The 17,457-nt window shown below is 53.0% G+C and overlaps 1 protein-coding gene across 1 annotated transcript in view; it reads left to right on the top strand.

The window, feature by feature from the left end:
- The window catches only part of RAB44 (RAB44, member RAS oncogene family), a 13,457-nt gene extending 264 nt beyond the window's left edge, over positions 1-13,193 (top strand). The window contains exons 2-17 of the mRNA XM_031062896.1: positions 4-125; positions 220-334; positions 563-734; positions 966-1,109; positions 1,582-1,672; positions 1,788-1,883; positions 2,481-2,668; positions 3,408-3,456; positions 3,754-3,848; positions 4,324-4,718; positions 8,805-9,365; positions 9,839-9,920; positions 10,239-10,353; positions 11,644-11,745; positions 12,568-12,644; positions 13,092-13,193. Coding sequence (XP_030918756.1) covers positions 4-125; positions 220-334; positions 563-734; positions 966-1,109; positions 1,582-1,672; positions 1,788-1,883; positions 2,481-2,668; positions 3,408-3,456; positions 3,754-3,848; positions 4,324-4,718; positions 8,805-9,365; positions 9,839-9,920; positions 10,239-10,353; positions 11,644-11,745; positions 12,568-12,644; positions 13,092-13,179 — 2,492 coding nt within the window. The 3' untranslated portion in view covers positions 13,180-13,193. The remainder of the gene's footprint in view (positions 1-3; positions 126-219; positions 335-562; positions 735-965; positions 1,110-1,581; positions 1,673-1,787; positions 1,884-2,480; positions 2,669-3,407; positions 3,457-3,753; positions 3,849-4,323; positions 4,719-8,804; positions 9,366-9,838; positions 9,921-10,238; positions 10,354-11,643; positions 11,746-12,567; positions 12,645-13,091) is intronic.
- Positions 13,194-17,457: the final 4,264 nt, after the last annotated feature.

Raw genomic sequence — 17,457 nt, 5'->3', positions numbered from 1 at the left:
CAGCACCAGCACCCGGCCCCAGTGAGGAGCCACCATGGGCATCTGAGATAGTGCAGAGGGTGCAGCAGCTGCTCAGCACCAGGGACACGGAGCAGGCGGGAGTTGTCACCCGCTCGGACATGCAGGTGAGGATGGGGCTGTGCCCTGGGCTCCAGCACTGCCAGGGTCACTGGAGATGCTGTCACAGGTGGGTTTTACCCTGATTTGCTTTGGTTTTAGAAGCTGCAGGAGGAAGGTTTGCCGTGCAGCAGGGAGGAGCTGGAGCTGGTGTTTGATGGGCTGGATGCTGCTGGCACCGGGCACTTGGGCACAGAGGAGTTCACAGCTGGGCTCCGTAAGTGCAGCCTGGACACAGTCCTGGGGCTCTCCTGGGGGATGTGAGGTGCTGCCTTTGCTGTGTGGCACAGGATGAATCGTCCCCATGAGCAGCTCTCAGCCCTTGGCTCATCTGGAGCGGGGTCCTGCTGTGCTGAACAGCTTTGTTGAAGCCATGGAAAGGAAAATGTTGGGGTTTGGGCTTTGCTGTTGCTGGGCACTAAGGATTTGGGGTATCTGTCAGCAGGGCAGTTCCTGAGCTCCCAAAACGCTGCCAGGGAGCACCGGAGGAGGAAGACGGCGTCGCGGAGGGTGCGGCTGGTGCTGCCCAGCCCAGCCCTGGAACAGGGGGACAGCGAGGAGAGCAGGCACTTCAGAGCCTTCATGGAGCAGCTGGGCACACACAACCCCTCTGAAGAGTGAGTGCCCTGCTTGGCACCCGTGGGTGTCCTGCAGGATGGACAGAGGGGGAAAGCTTGGGGCAGGGAGCTCAGAAATGCTGTGGAGGTGCCTTGGGCCTGAGCACAGGAGCGGGGTCACAGCAACCCCAGAGCTCTCACACCTCAAACAGTGTGAGTTCAGTGACTCAGCTGGCCTGGCTTTGGGGGTTCTGGGGGGATGCTCACCCCAAAACACCCCTGTCCCTGCAGACAGGAGGTGTGGCAGCTCTGGGTGAAGCTCCGGCAGGACGAGCCCCAGCTGCTCGACAACCTGGAGGGATTCCTGGCCAAGATGAGGCAGCGCATCCGGGAAGCCAGGAGCGAGAAGGAGGCTCTGGAGCTGACTCTGAACAAGTGAGTCACCCCAGGACAGTGCACAGGAATGGGACAGGAGGGATGGGGACAGGGATGGGGCTCTGGAGGGCTTCCTGGCCAAGATGAGGCAGCACATCCGGGAAGCCGGGAGCGAGAAGGAGGCTTTGGAGCTGACTCTGAACAAGTGAGTCACCCCAGGACAGTGCACAGGAATGGGACAGGAGGGATGGGGACAGGGAGGGGGCTCTGGAGGGCCACCCCAGCCGTGTGGAGGAACCTGCGTGCCTTCAGCATCTCCACCAGCAGCCGGAGCAGAGGTTTTGCCAATGTTTGGGGTCGGGCTCCCTCTACAGTCACGGAAGCGATGGCAAAAGGGCCGGACGGACTGCCGGACACTCCGTGCTGGGGGACACCCTCCTGCAAACCCAGCCCGGCAGCCCGAGGCTCCGAGGGCACTGTGGGGTGCTGGAGCGGGGTCTCACCCCCCTGCCCTGCCCTGCTGTCACCACAGGCGTGTGGCCGAGCACGACAAGGACGTGCAGCAGCTCTGCGAGCTCCTGGAGCAGCAGATCCAGCAGGAGCAGCTGCGGCTGCAGCAGCAGGTGGGTGCCCAGCTCCCCCTGTCCCCCTGCTGTCCCTGCCGGGGGGACCCAGCACCCCGAACCCTTGGGCAGCTGCCGGGGGGTCAGAGGGTGCCAGTGTCCTTGTGCCACCCAGAGCATGGCCCGGAGCCGCCAGCAGGGCGAGGAGCTGCAGCGAGTGCTGGATGCCAGCGAGAGGGAGGTGCAGCGCTTGGTCGCGGCGCAGATGGAGGTGAGCTGCCCCCAACCCCCCCGTTGTGAGTCAGGGGTCTCTGGGCTGTGCTGTAACAACCCCTCGGTGCTGCACAGCCTGTCCTGGTGTGTCCCCACCAGCTCTGGCTGCAGGTTGTCACACAGGACCCTCTACACCCCCATCCCTGCCCTCCCCTCCATGCCCAGAGTGTGGCTATAGGACACGAAAGAACACAAGCTCACAGCGCTGTTCTTAAGGTGAAGGAAAAAGGGAAGTTTATTTTCTGACTCCAACATTTATAGTTTTCTAAGAGTGACGGTGGATTGGAGGGTGGCAGTGCCACCTCTCCAGTGACACTGGACAAACCAACAGTTCTCCTCTTCCATAAAGGAATGCAAAACAATGAGTTATTTACAGAAAGTGTGTGAGAAAGTTCACTACAAGAATGTCAACATCAGAAGGCTTAGAAAATCTTAAAAAACCAGGGTGACACCAGAGGACACAAGCTGAATTTCCCACCCACCATCCTCGGGCAGGGGGGGTGTGTAAAATTCAGCCCCGGGTCTAGAGGAGGTGGTTGTGAATTATTTTGTGGGGGGATTTTTGGCTCTGAGTGTCCTGGTTGCCATCCCGCAGCTGGAGCGGCGCTGCCGCAGCCTCCAGAGCTCCCAGCAAGTGACCAGCACGGAGAACCAGCAGCTGCAGGAGAGCAACCGGGCCCTGCAGCAGCACCTGCAGCACCTGCACCAGCAGCTGCAGCACACCCAGGGCCACCTGAGGACCATGAGGGCCACAGTGGCTTGGGAGCACAGGGGGGAGCCCGGGTGAGTGGCTGAGTGACCGTGTGTCACTCTGTGTCCCCACAGACGTCATTTCCTCCTGGATGGGGAATGAGCTGGATGGGCCTCAGGCATCACGGTGCTCCAGTGCTGCCCGTGGTGCAGGTTAATCGCGTGCAAAGCATCAGAGGAAAAAGCAGGACTACCAGCACCATGAATGTGTGCCTGCAGGGCAGTGCCAGAGAGGTGGGGGTGTCTGTGACCGTGGTCACAGTGGTCTGAGGATGAGGGAAGAGACGAGGAGCTGACTCCGTGTTTCAGAAGGCTGATTTATTATTTTATGATATATATTATATTAAAACTATACTAAAAGAATAGAAGAAAGGATTTCATCAGAAGGCTAGCTAAGAATAGAATAGGAAAGAATGATCACAAAGGCTCTGTCTTGGACTCTCTGTCTGAGCCAGCTGGGCTGTGATTGGCCATTAATTAGGAACAACCACATGAGACCAATCACAGATGCACCTGTTGCATTCCACAGCAGCAGATAACCATTGTTTACATTTTGTTCCTGAGGCCTCTCAGCTTCTCAGGAGGGAAAATCCTGAGGAAAGGATTTTTCATAAAAGATGTCAGTGGCAGGTGTCCTTCACCCAGGAGGGCTCAGTAGGACTGATCCAAGGATCCTGGGTTTTGCTGACCTGCCCTGACAGCGCTGGTGCTGGGGTGGATGTGGTGGAGGGGATGGAGTTCCTGTTTTGACCCTTGTGCTCTGTGTTTGCAGGGACAGAGTGGTGGCAGAGTTACCCATCGAGGTGCCAATGTCCCCACAGGTATTTCAGCTGGGTGTGTGGGGACAGGACAAGAACCTTGTGCTGTTGTGTATGGGACTGCTGAGGAGCTCAAGAGCACAGGGAGCACCTGCAGCACTGTCTCCCTTAAGATCTCTCTCAAACAGGGCTGGTGCAGATGTTTGGGAAGGGAGGGGGTTGCAGCACCTTACTTCTGGTACCCCCAAGATTTTGGATGGGTACAGCTGGATACCTGCTGGAGAACCCACATCATTTCAGGTGGATATTGTCCCTCACCAAGTGTTTTTTTCTCTCCTCTTCCCACCCTGTTTCCTGCAGCTGAGTCCTGGGAAGAGCGAGAAGTTCCGCTCTGAGATGCGGATCAGGCTGGGATCCCAGAGCAGCGAGAGCAAAGCCAAGAGCTCCCACCAAGTGTAAGGGGTCCCCTGTGTGCCCCTGGGCTCTGCGAGCTGGGGCTGAGCCCCAGGCCCTCCCTCCACCCTCCCCAGGCAAACAATGGGATTTTGTCCTTTTAGCACTCCTCTCCCACCCACTCATCTCTCACCCTGGAGCTCCCATCCCTTATCCCAGCTCATCACTCCCTTGGCTCAGGAACTGGCTGTACCTGGCTGAGAGTTGTCTTTTCCTGTCTGATAATGTCAATATGGGTGCTGGGAAGGGGCCAGGATGCAGCCCTGGGTCTGGCTGCCTGTGTGTGCCTCCCCCTTTCCCCTGCCCCCATTGCTGCCTGTGTGAACTCCAAGTTCAATGGGGGGAAGTAAAATCAGGTTTGGAGAGGGATGGGGTGAGGATGTAGATCAGAGGCCCTCTGGGACTGACTGGGGATGGCAGGGAGCTGGAGCCTGAGCTGGGAGCTGGTTCATTGCCCCCATTTTCTGCCCTTTCCAGGGTTTGGGAAATGCTGCCAGCAGAAACAAACCTTTCAGGAGCCCCACGGAAAGCAAGCTCTGCAGAAGAGGACCCCTTCCCAGAACCTTTGAAAGAGGAAGGTGTCTCTGACCAAAGCTCTTTGCTAAGAGAGATGAATGATGCAATAGCAGCTCTGAGCAAACATCTGAAGGCACAGGCACTGGGCGCACCCCCTGCCCTGGCAGACACTGCCTGTCACCCCTGGGACAATGCTGAGCCCCACACGGGGCCAGAGGCAGCCACAGCCCAGGAAACAACCCCTGGGGTCCTGCAGGAGACCCTCCCTGGCCACATCCATCATGAGCTGCTGGAAGGAGACCTGCAGGAGGGACCAGGCACAGCTGAGCTTCGTGCTCTGGATGTGACACAGGCTGGTGGGTCTGCAGGAGCCGGGCACTGCACGCCTCAGGAGCCAGGGGCAGAGCAGGGAGAGAGCCCAGAGGAGGCACAGAGGATGTTATTCCAGCAAGGAAAGGGAGCTGGTGAGGAGGAGATGGTGCTGAAGGAGGCTGAGCATCTGGGAGAGAGCGTGGAGGCAGGAGAGCAGGTGCTGATGGAGGTGGGAGGAGCAGGGTGGCTGCAGGAAACAACAGCTTGGGCAAAACCACAGCTCCTGGGAGAAGCTGAGGAAGTGGAGATAAGCCAGAGAGAAGATTTGGAGGCAGGTCTGGGGCCAGCTGAGGCTGGGCAGGAAGGTGTAGCAGTGGGACAGTGCCTTGCCATGGATGAGCAGCAGCCAGGCAGGATGCTGGGTGTGCAGGCCCCGGGCACAGAGCTGCAGGAACAGGCTGACCCCACATCAGGGCTCCCTGGGAACCTGGAAACTGAGCTGGGAGAGCACCTGGAGCCACAGCCCCCATCCTGGGGTGAGGCACAAGAGGCAGCAGCCCATGGGGGCGGTGTCCCTGAGGTGGCTGCAGGCCCAGGAGTGCTGGACGAGGAGCGTGCCAGGATGGAGGAGCAGCCCCAGGGAGAGACCACGGATTCCAAAGTGCTGGAGGTGCTGCCAGCCCGGGCTGAGCGTGCAGGGAGCAGCAGAGCCGGGGGTGAGGAAGAGGAGGTGGAGGAAGCAGAGCCCAGGGAGGCAGAGCAGCAGCTGCAGGGTGAGTGTGCCAGGGGAGGCGCAGGGTGGAGAGGGAGCGTGGGTGCTCTGGAGCCACTGGCAGCAGCTGTGCCACCCACCCACGGGCAGGGAGGAGGGGGAACAGATGTGGGACTCGTGGAGGCCCCCAGCAGCACCAACATGGAGCTGCTGGCAGAGGTGGAGGCAGATCTGCAGGTCTGGAGTGAGGCTGCATCCCCAGGGACACAGCAGGGAGGGAGACTGGATCCAGGCGTGCAGCTGGAAAAGGATAAACCAGAGGTAGGGCTGGGAGAGGAAATTGAGGCTGCTGCAGTGCACAGTGAGGGTCCTTCCCCTGCAGAAACGCCTGTGGGCAGCCCAGACTGGTGTGGGCTGTTTCCAGGTACGTCCCAGGCACTGGTGGAGGGAGATCTGCAGCTCTCTGGGGGTCTCAGCCCAGAAAACCCCCAGGGAGGGAAGGGGGAAAGAGCTGCTCAGCTCCCAGACAGTGAGGAAGAGGATGGAGCACAAGGACAGGGTGAGCCACACCAGCCAGTGCCTCATCCCAGTGCAGTGACCATGGGTCAGGGGGAGGGGGCTGGTGCAGGGCTAGAGCTAAAGGAGAGTGCTGAAAGCCTGGGCACTACTGAGGAGCAGAGCAGTGGTGCCAGTGTGCAGCTGATTGCAGGGGGGGATGAGCTCAGAGTGACACCAGGAGGGAGCACAGAGGCAGATCTGCAGCTCATGGCTGGATCCAGAGAGACAGAGCAGGGAGGGAGTGTGGATCCAGATGTGCAGCCCCTGGATCAGGGGGATAAAGAAGAGTTAGTGGAAAGGAAAGCAGAGGATGCCCAGGAAGATCTGCAGCTGTCAGAGGGGTTCAGCTCAGGAGCCCCACGGGGAGGAGAAATTGGAACAAATGCTCAGATTGAGGAGAAGGAGGATTGGACACAAAGACAGGGTGAGGATGAGCTGTCACAGGAGCCTGAGCTTGATCTGCAGGGATCAGGGGTCAGGCAGGGAGGAGGGGCTGATGAAGACATGCAAGCACAGAAGGAGGCTGAAAGCCTGGACACTACTGAGGAGCAGAGCAGTGGTGCCAATGTGCAGCTGATTGCAGGGGGGGATGAGCTCAGACTGAGCCCAGGAGAGAGCACAGAGGCAGATCTGCAGGTCTGGAATGAGGCTGGATCCTCAGGGACAGAGCAGGGAGGGAGTGTGGATCCAGAGGTGCAGCCCCTGGATCAGGTGAATAAAGCAGAGTTAGTGGAAGGGGAGGCAGAGGATGCCCAGGAAGACACCCAGCTGTCAGAGGGTCTCAGCTCAGGAGTCCCACGGGGAGGAGAAATTGGAACAAATGTTCAGATGGAGGAGGAGGAGGAGGATGGGGCACAAGGACAGGGTGAGGATGAGCTGCCACAGGAGCCTGAACTTGATCTGTGTGAATCAGAAGTCAGGCAGGGAGTGGGGGCTGATGAAGACATGCAAGCACAGCAAGAGGCTGAAAGCCTGGACACTACTGAGGAGCAGAGCAGTGGTGCCAATGTGCAGCTGATTGCAGGGGGGGATGAGCTCAAATCAGCCTCAGGAGAAAGCACAGAGGCAGATCTGCAGCCCTTAATCCAGACTGACTCCACGGGCACAGAGCAGGGGGGGAATGTGGCTCCAGATGTGCAGCCCCGGGATCAGGGGGATAAAGCAGAGTTAGTGGAAAGGGAGGCAGAGGACTCCTGGACAGACACTCAGCTGTGTGTGACTGCCAGCCCAGAAACTCCCCAGGGAGGGGAGCACTGTGCAGCTGTGCAGCCCAGGGATGGGGCTGGGGATGGGGAACAGGGACAGGGTGGGCGTGGGCAGATGCAGGAGCTGGTGCCTGACGCATCTGAAGCGACCATCAGACAGAGGAGGGGGACAGGTGCAGGTGTGCAGCCAGTGGAGGAGGCTGAAAGCCTGGACACAGTGGGAGACCAGAGCAGTGGTGCCAATGTGCAGCTGATTGCAGGGGGGGATGAGCTCAGAGTGACACCAGGAGGGAGCACAGAGGCAGATCTGCAGCTCATGGCTGGATCCACAGAGACAGAGCAGGGAGGGAGTGTGGATCAAGAGGTGCAGCCCCTGGATCAGGGGGATAAAGCAGAGTTAGTGGAAGGGGAGGCAGAGGATGCCCAGGAAGATGTGGTGTTCCATGAGGGTCCCAGCCCAGGGGCTCCATGGGGAGGAGAGTGTGAAAGAGCTGCTCAGCTGGAGGAGGAGGAGGATGAGGCACAAGGACAGGGTGAGCATGGGCTGTCACAGGAGCCTGAGCTTGATCTACATGAAACAGGGGTCAGACAAGGAGGGGCAGCTGATGAAGACATGCAAGCACAGAAGGAGGCTGAAAGCCTGGGCACTACTGAGGAGCAGAGCAGTGGTGCCAGTGGGCAGCTGATTGCAGGGGGGGATGAGCTCAGACTGAGCCCAGGAGAGAGCACAGAGGCAGATCTGCAGGTCTGGAATGAGGCTGGATCCTCAGGGACAGAGCAGGGAGGGAGTGTGGATCCAGAGGTGCAGCCCCTGGATCAGGTGAATAAAGCAGAGTTAGTGGAAGGGGAGGCAGAGGATGCCCAGGCAGATCTGCAGCTGTCAGAGGGTCTCAGCTCAGGGGCTCTATGGGGAGGGGAGTCGGGAAGAGCCGTTCAGAATGAGGAGGAAGAGGAGAGTGGGGCACAAGTGCAAGGTGAGAATGGGCTGCCACAGGAGTCTGTGCTTGCTCCTGAAGGAGCAGGAGGCCGACAGGGAGAGGGGCCTGGTGCACAGGCACAGGAGGAGGCTGAAAGGCTGCACACACTGGAGGCCCAGAGCACTGATGCTGGTGTGCAGCTGTTCACAGGTCAGCAGATGCCCCAGTCAGGCTCAGGAGGGAGCACAGAAGCAGATCTGACACCTCTGGGTGTAGCTGGGTTGTGGGAAGGGGAGCAGGGCCTGACTCTCAGTTTGGAGGCAGTTCTGGGTGCATCTCCCACTGCAAAGCCATGGGAAGGAGCTGCTGCTGCAGATGTGCCCCCTCCAGCTGAGGCTGCTTTGTGTCCTGAGCCTGCCACTGCTGCAGAGGGCCCTGGTCTGGAAGCAAAACTGGGAGCATGCATTGGTCCTGAGGGGCAGATTCTGGAGGCACAGGAATTACTGCAGGGAGAGAGGGCTCCTGCAGAGGGGAAGCCTCTGGATGGAGCTCATGGTCTGCAAGTGGCACAGGGAGAGAGGCTGGAGGCAGGGGTGAGGAATGCAGTGAAAACTCAGGGTCTAGCACTAAACCAGGGCCATGGTGATGCTGAGTTGGCCTCCCTGGTCTCCGACGTGCTGTCACAACTCAGCCCCCTAAAGCTGGAAACGATGATGCAGGAGGATGTTCTCATTCCAGATGTGTGGCGGCTTTGTGCTCCGGGACAGGCAGCCCAAAGGGAGCTTCAGGAGCAGGTTTCAGCACAGGGACATGTGGGGAGGCTTCACATGGTGACCCAACAGCCAGAGAGGGAGACACCACCCGTGATGGAACTGGAGCACACGGCTGCTGGAGCTGCTGAGCATCCGAAGCAAGAGGTGCCACCAGCATCATCACTGCACACAGCAGTGCAACCTGGAGATGCTGGCAGTGATCAGCTGGGGGTGGTCCTCAGGGAAAACTCACTGGGGCAAAGGCAGCTCTTGGGAGAACAGAGCAAAGACACCAGTGTTGGTCAACGAGAGAAGATGCAAGAGTTTGGTGAGAAAATGAGCCAGGAAGGTGAGCCCAGCTCAGGAGAGCCAGGGGCTGTGACTGCAGGTGGGGCAGGAGCTGCCCCACAGGGTTGTCCTAAAGCTGCCCTGGACCCAGACCACCTGTACAACGTGCTGTTTGTTGGGGACTCCCACGTGGGCAAAACGTCGTTCCTGTACCGTTTGCACGCCGACACCTTCAACCCCCACCTGACGGCCACTGTGGGTAGGTGTCCTCCAGCCCCCCTCCAAGAACTCACTTAGATCACAGCTGCACTTCCCTTTCCTCCACCCCACAAGCTGCTGGAGGTCCCCACATGCCTGTTACAGCTCACACCAAGCGTGTTGTACAAGCAGTCCCCAGGGCCAAGCAGAACCACCAAGTCCCCACGCCTGGGTGCTCATGGGCAGGAAATGCTGCTTCTCCTTGTCCTTCCTAGCAGCAGTGGCCCAGTGCTTTCCTCTCTGCTTTGCCTTTCAGCTCCATTCTCCCTTCTCCATCAACCTGGTTTTATTCATCATGAGATGACAGACCTTCCCAAAATCCAGTGATTAAACATCTAAAAGCCAGAGGCTCGCTTGGGACCAACCCCCAGAGCTGCTGCTTCAGACCAGCCTGCCCCATGTTTCTTCTCCATCCAACTTCTGTCACAGGGCAGAACTCTACAGTATCAAAATATCTTCTTTTGTGTTTTCCAGGACTGGATTACCAGATCAAAAACCTCGTTGTGGATAACAAGCGCTTTGCTCTGCGCCTGTGGGACTCAGCTGGACAGGAAAGGTGAGGTGCTGGTGCTGCTTAAGGACACAATCTGCATTTTTTCCCCTGTAGTTTAGGGGTAATTGATATCCTTTGCTTTGCTAAGCAAAGGTGAGATTGCTCAAGGAGGGACTCTGTACAGTATGTGATCTGATAAAGCATAATAAAGGAAGTCATTAAGATAAAGCTGGCGCTCAGGCTGTTCCTATGGCCCTGCCATCAGGACAAGAGCCAAATCTGGGGGCTGCCTGTTTTGTAGACGTGCAGTCCCACCTTTCCCCATCACACCTAGGCAGAACCTCCTTAGACCGTGCTGGTGATCATCCCAAATGCCCGCAGGTACCGCAGCATGACCAAGCAGTTCTTCCGGAAGGCGGACGGGGTGGTGCTGATGTACGACATCACCTCCGAGTACTCCTTCTCCGACGTGCGCTACTGGCTCAGCTGCATCCAGGTGGGGGCGGTCAAAAGCTCCTGGGACTGACAGGAGTGGCCAAGCCCTTTGGAAAGGGTATCCTGCATTGCTTTCATTATAAAATAATTTTTTTTTCGTGGAGGATTTAAGGCAGATACAAACAGATTTTTCACACGCTGGCAGTGTTTCCCAGGGTAATTTGTTGATTGTGTGAAAAACTCCATTCGCTTGTTTTTAAAATTTTTAAAGTTTAATAGTAATAAAATGGTTATAAAAATAGTAATATAATTAGAGTAATAAAAATTTTGGACCATTTGAATTAGGACAATATGAGACAATAGAAACAAAGAGTTATGAACAGTCCGGGTACCTTTTTCTGGGCAGCAGAAGCCCAAAAAAAGTCCCACATTAACAGAGGATTAACCCTTAAAAACAACAGCCTGTTGCATATTCATACACCTCATCCATGATGCATAAATTCTGTTCAAACACAGGATTCTGTCTGGTCAGTGTCAGCTTCTTCCTCTTAATCTTGACGGTGTCTTCAAGCCTGAGCGAGGCAGGAAGAAGTTCGTTTCTCCTGCTAATGGAGCAATAAATTTTCTTTCTCTGAAAGATTTAGGTGTCCTGTGGCTGCTATCTCAGTGCAAGTCCTTTGTTTAGAAAAAAAGTATCCTACATAGCACAGTTTCTATTTTAACATTATGTTATAACCTAAAGCTATATTTAACACACTACTTAAGAGAATTACTACAGTATAACTTTCTAACACAACACATATAATATTAATTTTAATAGTTGCAAAAAGCCAATCATAAAATATGCATTTTTCACAATAGAACCAGTAGGGTAATGATCAACTCTTAAACAATTAAAAACTAGAGCAAAGGAATGGAAAACGTTGCTTTTACATCAAGAATGGTCCACTTTGAATCCTAGGGAATGGGAGGTTATTCAAGGCCTATTAAAACCTCTTTTCAAAGATTTCCATTTGACACAAAGCCAGTGTTTAAAAATGCTGAAACAAAATAGGATATTGCCTCACTTGGTGGCTGTAAATCCCAGCCAGAGCACCTTCAGAGACTGCTGCAGTTGAGCACAAAGTGAATTCATTACAAGTGTAACTCATCCAGTGCTCTGTCATGCTAATAGACATAGGCAGATGATTTAAGGGGAAAAAAAATCTTAAATGCTGCTGCACCAAATCTGTTTTAGCCCAAATCCATGGGTGTCAGTTATGGTATTCCAGGATATGTGTAGACAGTGTGGCCAGCTGGGATTCAAGGAAGATTTTGAAGCTGTCCTGATCTTCCCTTCTTTCTCACTCAGGAAGGAGCAGAGGATGGAGTTGCTGTTCTGCTTCTTGGGAACAAAACCGACTGTGCTGCCCAGAGACAGGTGCCTACAAAGGAGGGTGAATGCCTGGCCAAGGTAGGTGGTGAAGCACAGCCAGCCAAGAGAGGCAGGGACAGCTAAGGATCAACACCACCAACCCAAAGAGCTGGAGAAAGGGGAAAGCTCTTAATTTACCCCTCATGCATCAGTGACTGACAAAATGTTCTCTGAACCCATCTCTCACCCTTCCCTGCCTTGCTTTCCCTTTGCCACTTCAATTTTGCCTCAGCACCATCCCAGTAAATTGGTTTATGGAACTGGGTTTGTAAATTAAAACATTTTCAGCTCTGCTTATCTTTGCTGTGAAGTGTTGAGTATCTTCTCAGCATCATAAAAATAATAAACACGCTGAGCACTATCCTCAAAGATACTGAAATGATCAAAGTTTGATTAATCTCTTCATATATAGATGGCTAATAAAAATTAGATGAGGAGAATGAGAAGAATCTCACCTTTACTGACTTAATTTTAAACCTTATGGGATTTGGAACAGAATGCATGGACCAGTTTTGCTAATAGAGATGAGGGGTATGCTTATTTTCCCAAACTGATAAGGAGCAAAAGAGTTGGGAACATCTAGTTGTGCCTCTCTCTGTGTTTGCTCCCATAACCAGAAGGCATCACAAATTCTTCTGTCTGCACAGTCATCCTTTCCCTTGGTATTAAAAGCTGATGTCGTAGCAACCAGAAAATCTGGATTTCACCCTCATGTTCCAGTAAATAAGTTACTGACTTCTTTGTTTCCTTGATTCCCTCCTGTTTCCCCTTGACTGGGACTGTCCCATTGCTATTTATTCCCACATTAAGCTATTCCGGTGCAGGAACATTACATTTCTGCTGGGGGTTTGTGTTTTCCAGGAGCACCAGCTCATGTTTTATGAGTGCAGCGCTGCCTCGGGCCACAATGTCTTTGAGTCCATGGTCAGCTTCACCAGGTGAGCCATGTGCTTGGATTTTTCCACCTGTCCTCAATTTAATGGGCTCCCTCCCTGCTTTTTTTAACTCCAAATACTGGATGTCACTATCACCAGAGAATCCATACCCAAATGTCAGGGAAAACTCAGGGAAGCTCATGCTGAGATGAGCATTTAGCACTGCTCTAACTTGTCTCTTGAACAACCAGCATTGCAAGGAGGTGAATTAAACCCTCTTGGGGATGCTGCTGATTTCTCCCTGGCTTGATTGAAACAAGTTCTGTCTGTGATTTGATTTAGGTTGGAATTTTTAGCAGCATCCACAGCTCTAGGATCACATGGAACCGGAAGGATCCTGACTCCTTTCAGCTGTGCTGGGCCCCTTGTATCAAGGCTTGTCAAAACAAACAGCACAGCAATACAAAATATGGGGGAAATACCCAGCTAATTTGCTTCCTTTTCTCCCAGGTTGCTCAAAAGTCGTGAAGATGAATTGAAAAATAAAACAGAAGAGGTACCAAAGGCACCTCAGAAGAAAAAGGGCTGCTGCTGGTGATGGAGAGACACCCCACCCACTGATCTGAAACTGCACCAACAGCCAGAAAAGCATAAAAATAATCCTTGGACACCTTCTTTTTTCCTGTGTGTCTTCCTTACCTGATCTTCCTCGGATGCTGAGAGCAAAAGCTGCTGTGGGGACCCCCTGCCATTCCCCCAGAGCACACCAGCCCTCCAAAATACTTCTCAGGGAACTTTACCACTTTCTTTTGGAGACCAAAGACAGGTCAAGAAAAGAGGCAGAAAAGGAACCCAGCTGGGTCTGAGATGCTGCAATGATACTGGAAGCAGCAGGGAGTAAACCCAAGCCTTGGAAGAGAAGAAATGAAAGCCTGAAGCCATCCAAGTGTATAAACCAAAGGGGTTTAGTGCTGTTGGTGCTCTGGGCTGTGGGGACTTCTCCTCTGGCTTTGCAATGTGATTGGATTTGATCAGGAACAATGAAATATTCAATATATTCTAAATGCACTTAAATCTCTCCAATGACACAAGGTAAAGCTAATTTTTCCCTTCCGTGGTTTATCCTGCCAGTGAGCAGTGATGGGGCTTGACAGAAGCTACTGAATATTTTGCTCAAAATAAATTCAAAAGCCCCAAGAGCACATCCAAGATAAGAAGAAGATAAATGCTTGCAAGAGGTTTCTTTCATTGTGTTGTCCCCAGAGCAGAATTCTGGATTATTGCAACAAATTTCAGGCTGGGCAGAGAAGAATGAGCTGCTGCATCCTGCCCTTCTGCTCTTTGTGAAGTGGTGAATTTGTTTTAAATCCAGCTTGAAAAATCTAAATAAGCAGATGTCACAATTTCAAGGGATTTTTTTTTCTCTTTTTACAGCTTGATTGAATTATATTTTTGCAGGAAAAAAAAAAGACATACAGACTAAATAAATAAGAATACAAATGCTATATTTTAGTATTTTATATGCTCCATGCAAATTCCCAGCAGTTCAACAGGTGTGTTTAAAGACTGTACTTATGTGCAGAGTTTGCAGAAATAATTCTGCCTAGTTGGGTTTGCTTTTTGTTGCCATTATTATTTATATGTGCATAATGGCAAAGCATAATAGTAGCCAGTTTGTGCCTTTGAAAAATAAAGTGAAAGCAGGAGTTAGGCTTCTAGCAACACTATATATTTTCATATATAATTATATATATATTATATATATCAGCTTCACCAGCCAGGGTCCAACTTTGCAGTGACTCTGGAATTTCGGGGTCTTTTAAGGATGATTTATTTCTCTTGCACACCACAATTTATCACTCCAGTACCTCTGTATCCTAAGTCTCCATCCCCTGTGTCTCCCCCCAGCCTACCTCAAATAATTTTCCTTTGGCCCCATCATTAAAACACTTTATTTTCTTAGTGCAATATATTTAATGCTCCCATTCCCTGTCCATCCCTCTTAACCATATCTCTTTATACAATATTTTTAGTGATGGAGCAGCTCCTCAGGAAGGATTTATGTGGCTCAGCTCAGAGCTGTGCCTGGGGGGTTTGGTATTTGGGGTATCTGGAATTGCTTTTTCTTATTGTTTGGGACTCTCTTCACTATTTCTTCTTTTATTTAAAAATAATATAAATCCAAGTGTACTTTGCAAATTTGATCCATTATAAGAGAAGCACCATTTCAGTCTGATCAACCCAAAACTGGGTCTGTAACACTTCCCATGTAAAGCTACCCATCAGATCAGCTTTTATTTTGCCTAAATATGCTGGGATTGCACATGGAAGATTCTGCTTGGCCGAGTGGCAGCAGGATTGTGCAAGAAACGATTTTATCTGATTCCAAAATGAAGAGTTGAGGCCGTGGAGGCTGAATTTTCCCATTAGATGGCAGCAGCTGCAGCAATTCCTCCCCACTGCAATATTGCTGCTGCAGGGAAGGACCAGGGAGCTCCAACAGGGCCCGAAGTGGGAGCTGAAAAAAAAAGGCTTCCCAGAACAGCAGGCAGAAAGAAATGTCTATCTTATTCCCCTGGAAATCATCTCTAGAAAAAAGGATGGAGTTTGTGCCCAAAGCATGAGTTACTACACTCCAAACTTGGAATTGAGTTTTTCGTTGCCAGGCTGGGAGAAACACGGGGCAGGGAACAAATCACACTGGAAAAAAATGGGCAGCATGTTGCACTTGAGAGCATCTTTCACCTTTAATAATTCACATTCCAGCAAACATTCCCACTCTGGGATCAAAGGCACTGCTCCTTTGCAAGCCATTAAACGCCTGCACAAGTGTTTGGAGGAGGATCAAGGCCTGGGATATTAATAGCAAGAGGGAAATGCATATTTGTTTGGACCACGGGATGTTTTTTGTTGTTTTTTTTTTTTAAATCAGGTGGTTTCCTTTTAAGCTGTTTGAAATTCCTCAAGGCACTCCACAAGAATTAGAGGAGCCGCCTCAGCCAAGCCAAGATTGGGAAGATCTCGGATCCCAGCCAAAGTCAGCAGGGATTTACCATCATCCTGCTTGGATGAATCCACCTGGGAAGCAGAGAACCCACACGAGCTTCTGACAAGTTGGAACAAATCTTCAACCACAGCTTTCAGTGCCCCAGCCGTGGGATTTGAGTTTTGCCCAGGAGTGTTTCCCAGAATTTCACCCCATTTCCCTGGAAAGGCAGTAAAATTGAGATGAGGAGACAACCCCACTCCCCTGGGCTGGGATTGACAGGGCAGGAAATCCAAACCTGAGTAGAGGAAGTCCTTTTTCTTGCAATGTTTAATTCATCTGCAGAACTCCTCGCTGCAGGAAGTTGTTGAGGCTGAGAACTTAAACAAGGCTGAAATTTAAACAAGGTTGCTCTAAAGGGATCTGGTCTGGTGGAACAGGGGGAGTGGAATGAGATGATCTCTAAGGTTCTTCCAACCCAAACCATTCCAGTATTCTATGAAAATGCATCTGAGAGATACCAAAAACACACATCACATCCACAATCAAGAGCTGACTGAAAATATGTTTAATTGCAGTTAAATACTGAAGCTCATGCCTGAGAGAAGGGTGAGGCTGAGACCCCTGGCTCCTGCATTTTCCCAAGCTTTTCATACCAGGGGTGGCTCCAGGGACATTCTTTTGCCCCATTTCCAGCCCTTTAGTCCTTGAAGCCTTTCCCATAATTTTTAGGGCTTTCCACATATTTTTAGGAGGTGTTAACTGTGTGCTCAGTGCTTGTCACTTGACCTATGGGAAAGGGCATCCATGTCCCCCATGGGGCTGGGGATAAGTGGGGTTCAGGGGGCATTGTGAGGGTCTCCCAGGAGGTGCTGGAGGGTCTGGGGGGCTGTGGGGTGATACTGGGCACTAATGGGGTGCTGGGGGGTGGAGGGAGGTGTTAGGGATGCTATGGGATTTGAAAGATTTTGGGGGTTCTGGAGGTTGTTGGGTGTGCTGTGGGCTCAGGAAGATGCTGGGGGTTCCTGTGGAGGCTGTGTGGGATGTCTCAAGGTGCTGGTGGGGGCTCAGGTGTTTCTTGGGGGGTCTGTGAGTGATGAGGGATCAGGCAGGTGCTGGGGGTGGTCTCAAGGTGTTTATGGGCTCAGGTAGGTCCTGGTGGGGTGTCTCTGTGTAATGACGGGGTTAGGCAGTTGTTGAGGGTGGTCTCCAGGTGTTTATGGGCTCAGGTAGGTCCTGGTGGGGTGCCTGTGTGTAATGACAGGGTCAGGCAGATGTTGGGGATGGTCTCAATGTATTTATGGGCTCAGATGGGTGCTGGGAAGGCTCTTAGGGGTCCTGAGGAGCTCTGATGATCCAGGGGAGCCTCAGGCTGGTCTGGGTTGGGGATAATCATGGACTGAGACGGGTGCTGGAAAAGGGGGTCTCCATATTCTGGGATGAAACGTGTGCAGGGAGTCTCAGGGGACATTGGGAGTGCCAGCGGGGAGGGATGCGGGTGCTGGGGGCTGTTGGGAGGTACTGGGGTGGTTGGGGGTCCTGAGGGACGTTGGTGGCACTGTGAGGCTCTGGGGTGTTGGGGGGTCCTGGACAGTGTTGGTGGTCCCAGGGTGGTGTTGGGGGATCCTGAGGGGTGTTTGGGACAGCAGAGGGACAGGTGTTGGTGGGGCCCTGGGGAATATTGAGGTTTTGGGCTGAGCAGCGTGCTGGGAATCCTGGGCAGTGCTGGGGGCCCAGGCTAGGCCGGCCCGGGTGTTGAGAGCCCGGGTGGTGAGGGGGGTCCCGGGCACGGCGGTGTTCCCCGGGCAGGGTTGGGTTTCCTGGGCGGTGTTGGGAGTCCCGGGGAGCGTTCGTGTTCCTCAGACAGTGCTCCCTGGGCGATATGGCGGG

Source organism: Geospiza fortis, unplaced genomic scaffold (assembly GCF_000277835.1).
Source record: "Geospiza fortis unplaced genomic scaffold, GeoFor_1.0 scaffold391, whole genome shotgun sequence".
NCBI classification, from domain to species: domain Eukaryota; kingdom Metazoa; phylum Chordata; class Aves; order Passeriformes; family Thraupidae; genus Geospiza; species Geospiza fortis.
Note: the sequence above shows the minus strand (reverse complement) of the source record. Positions and strands in the feature narration are given on the sequence as shown.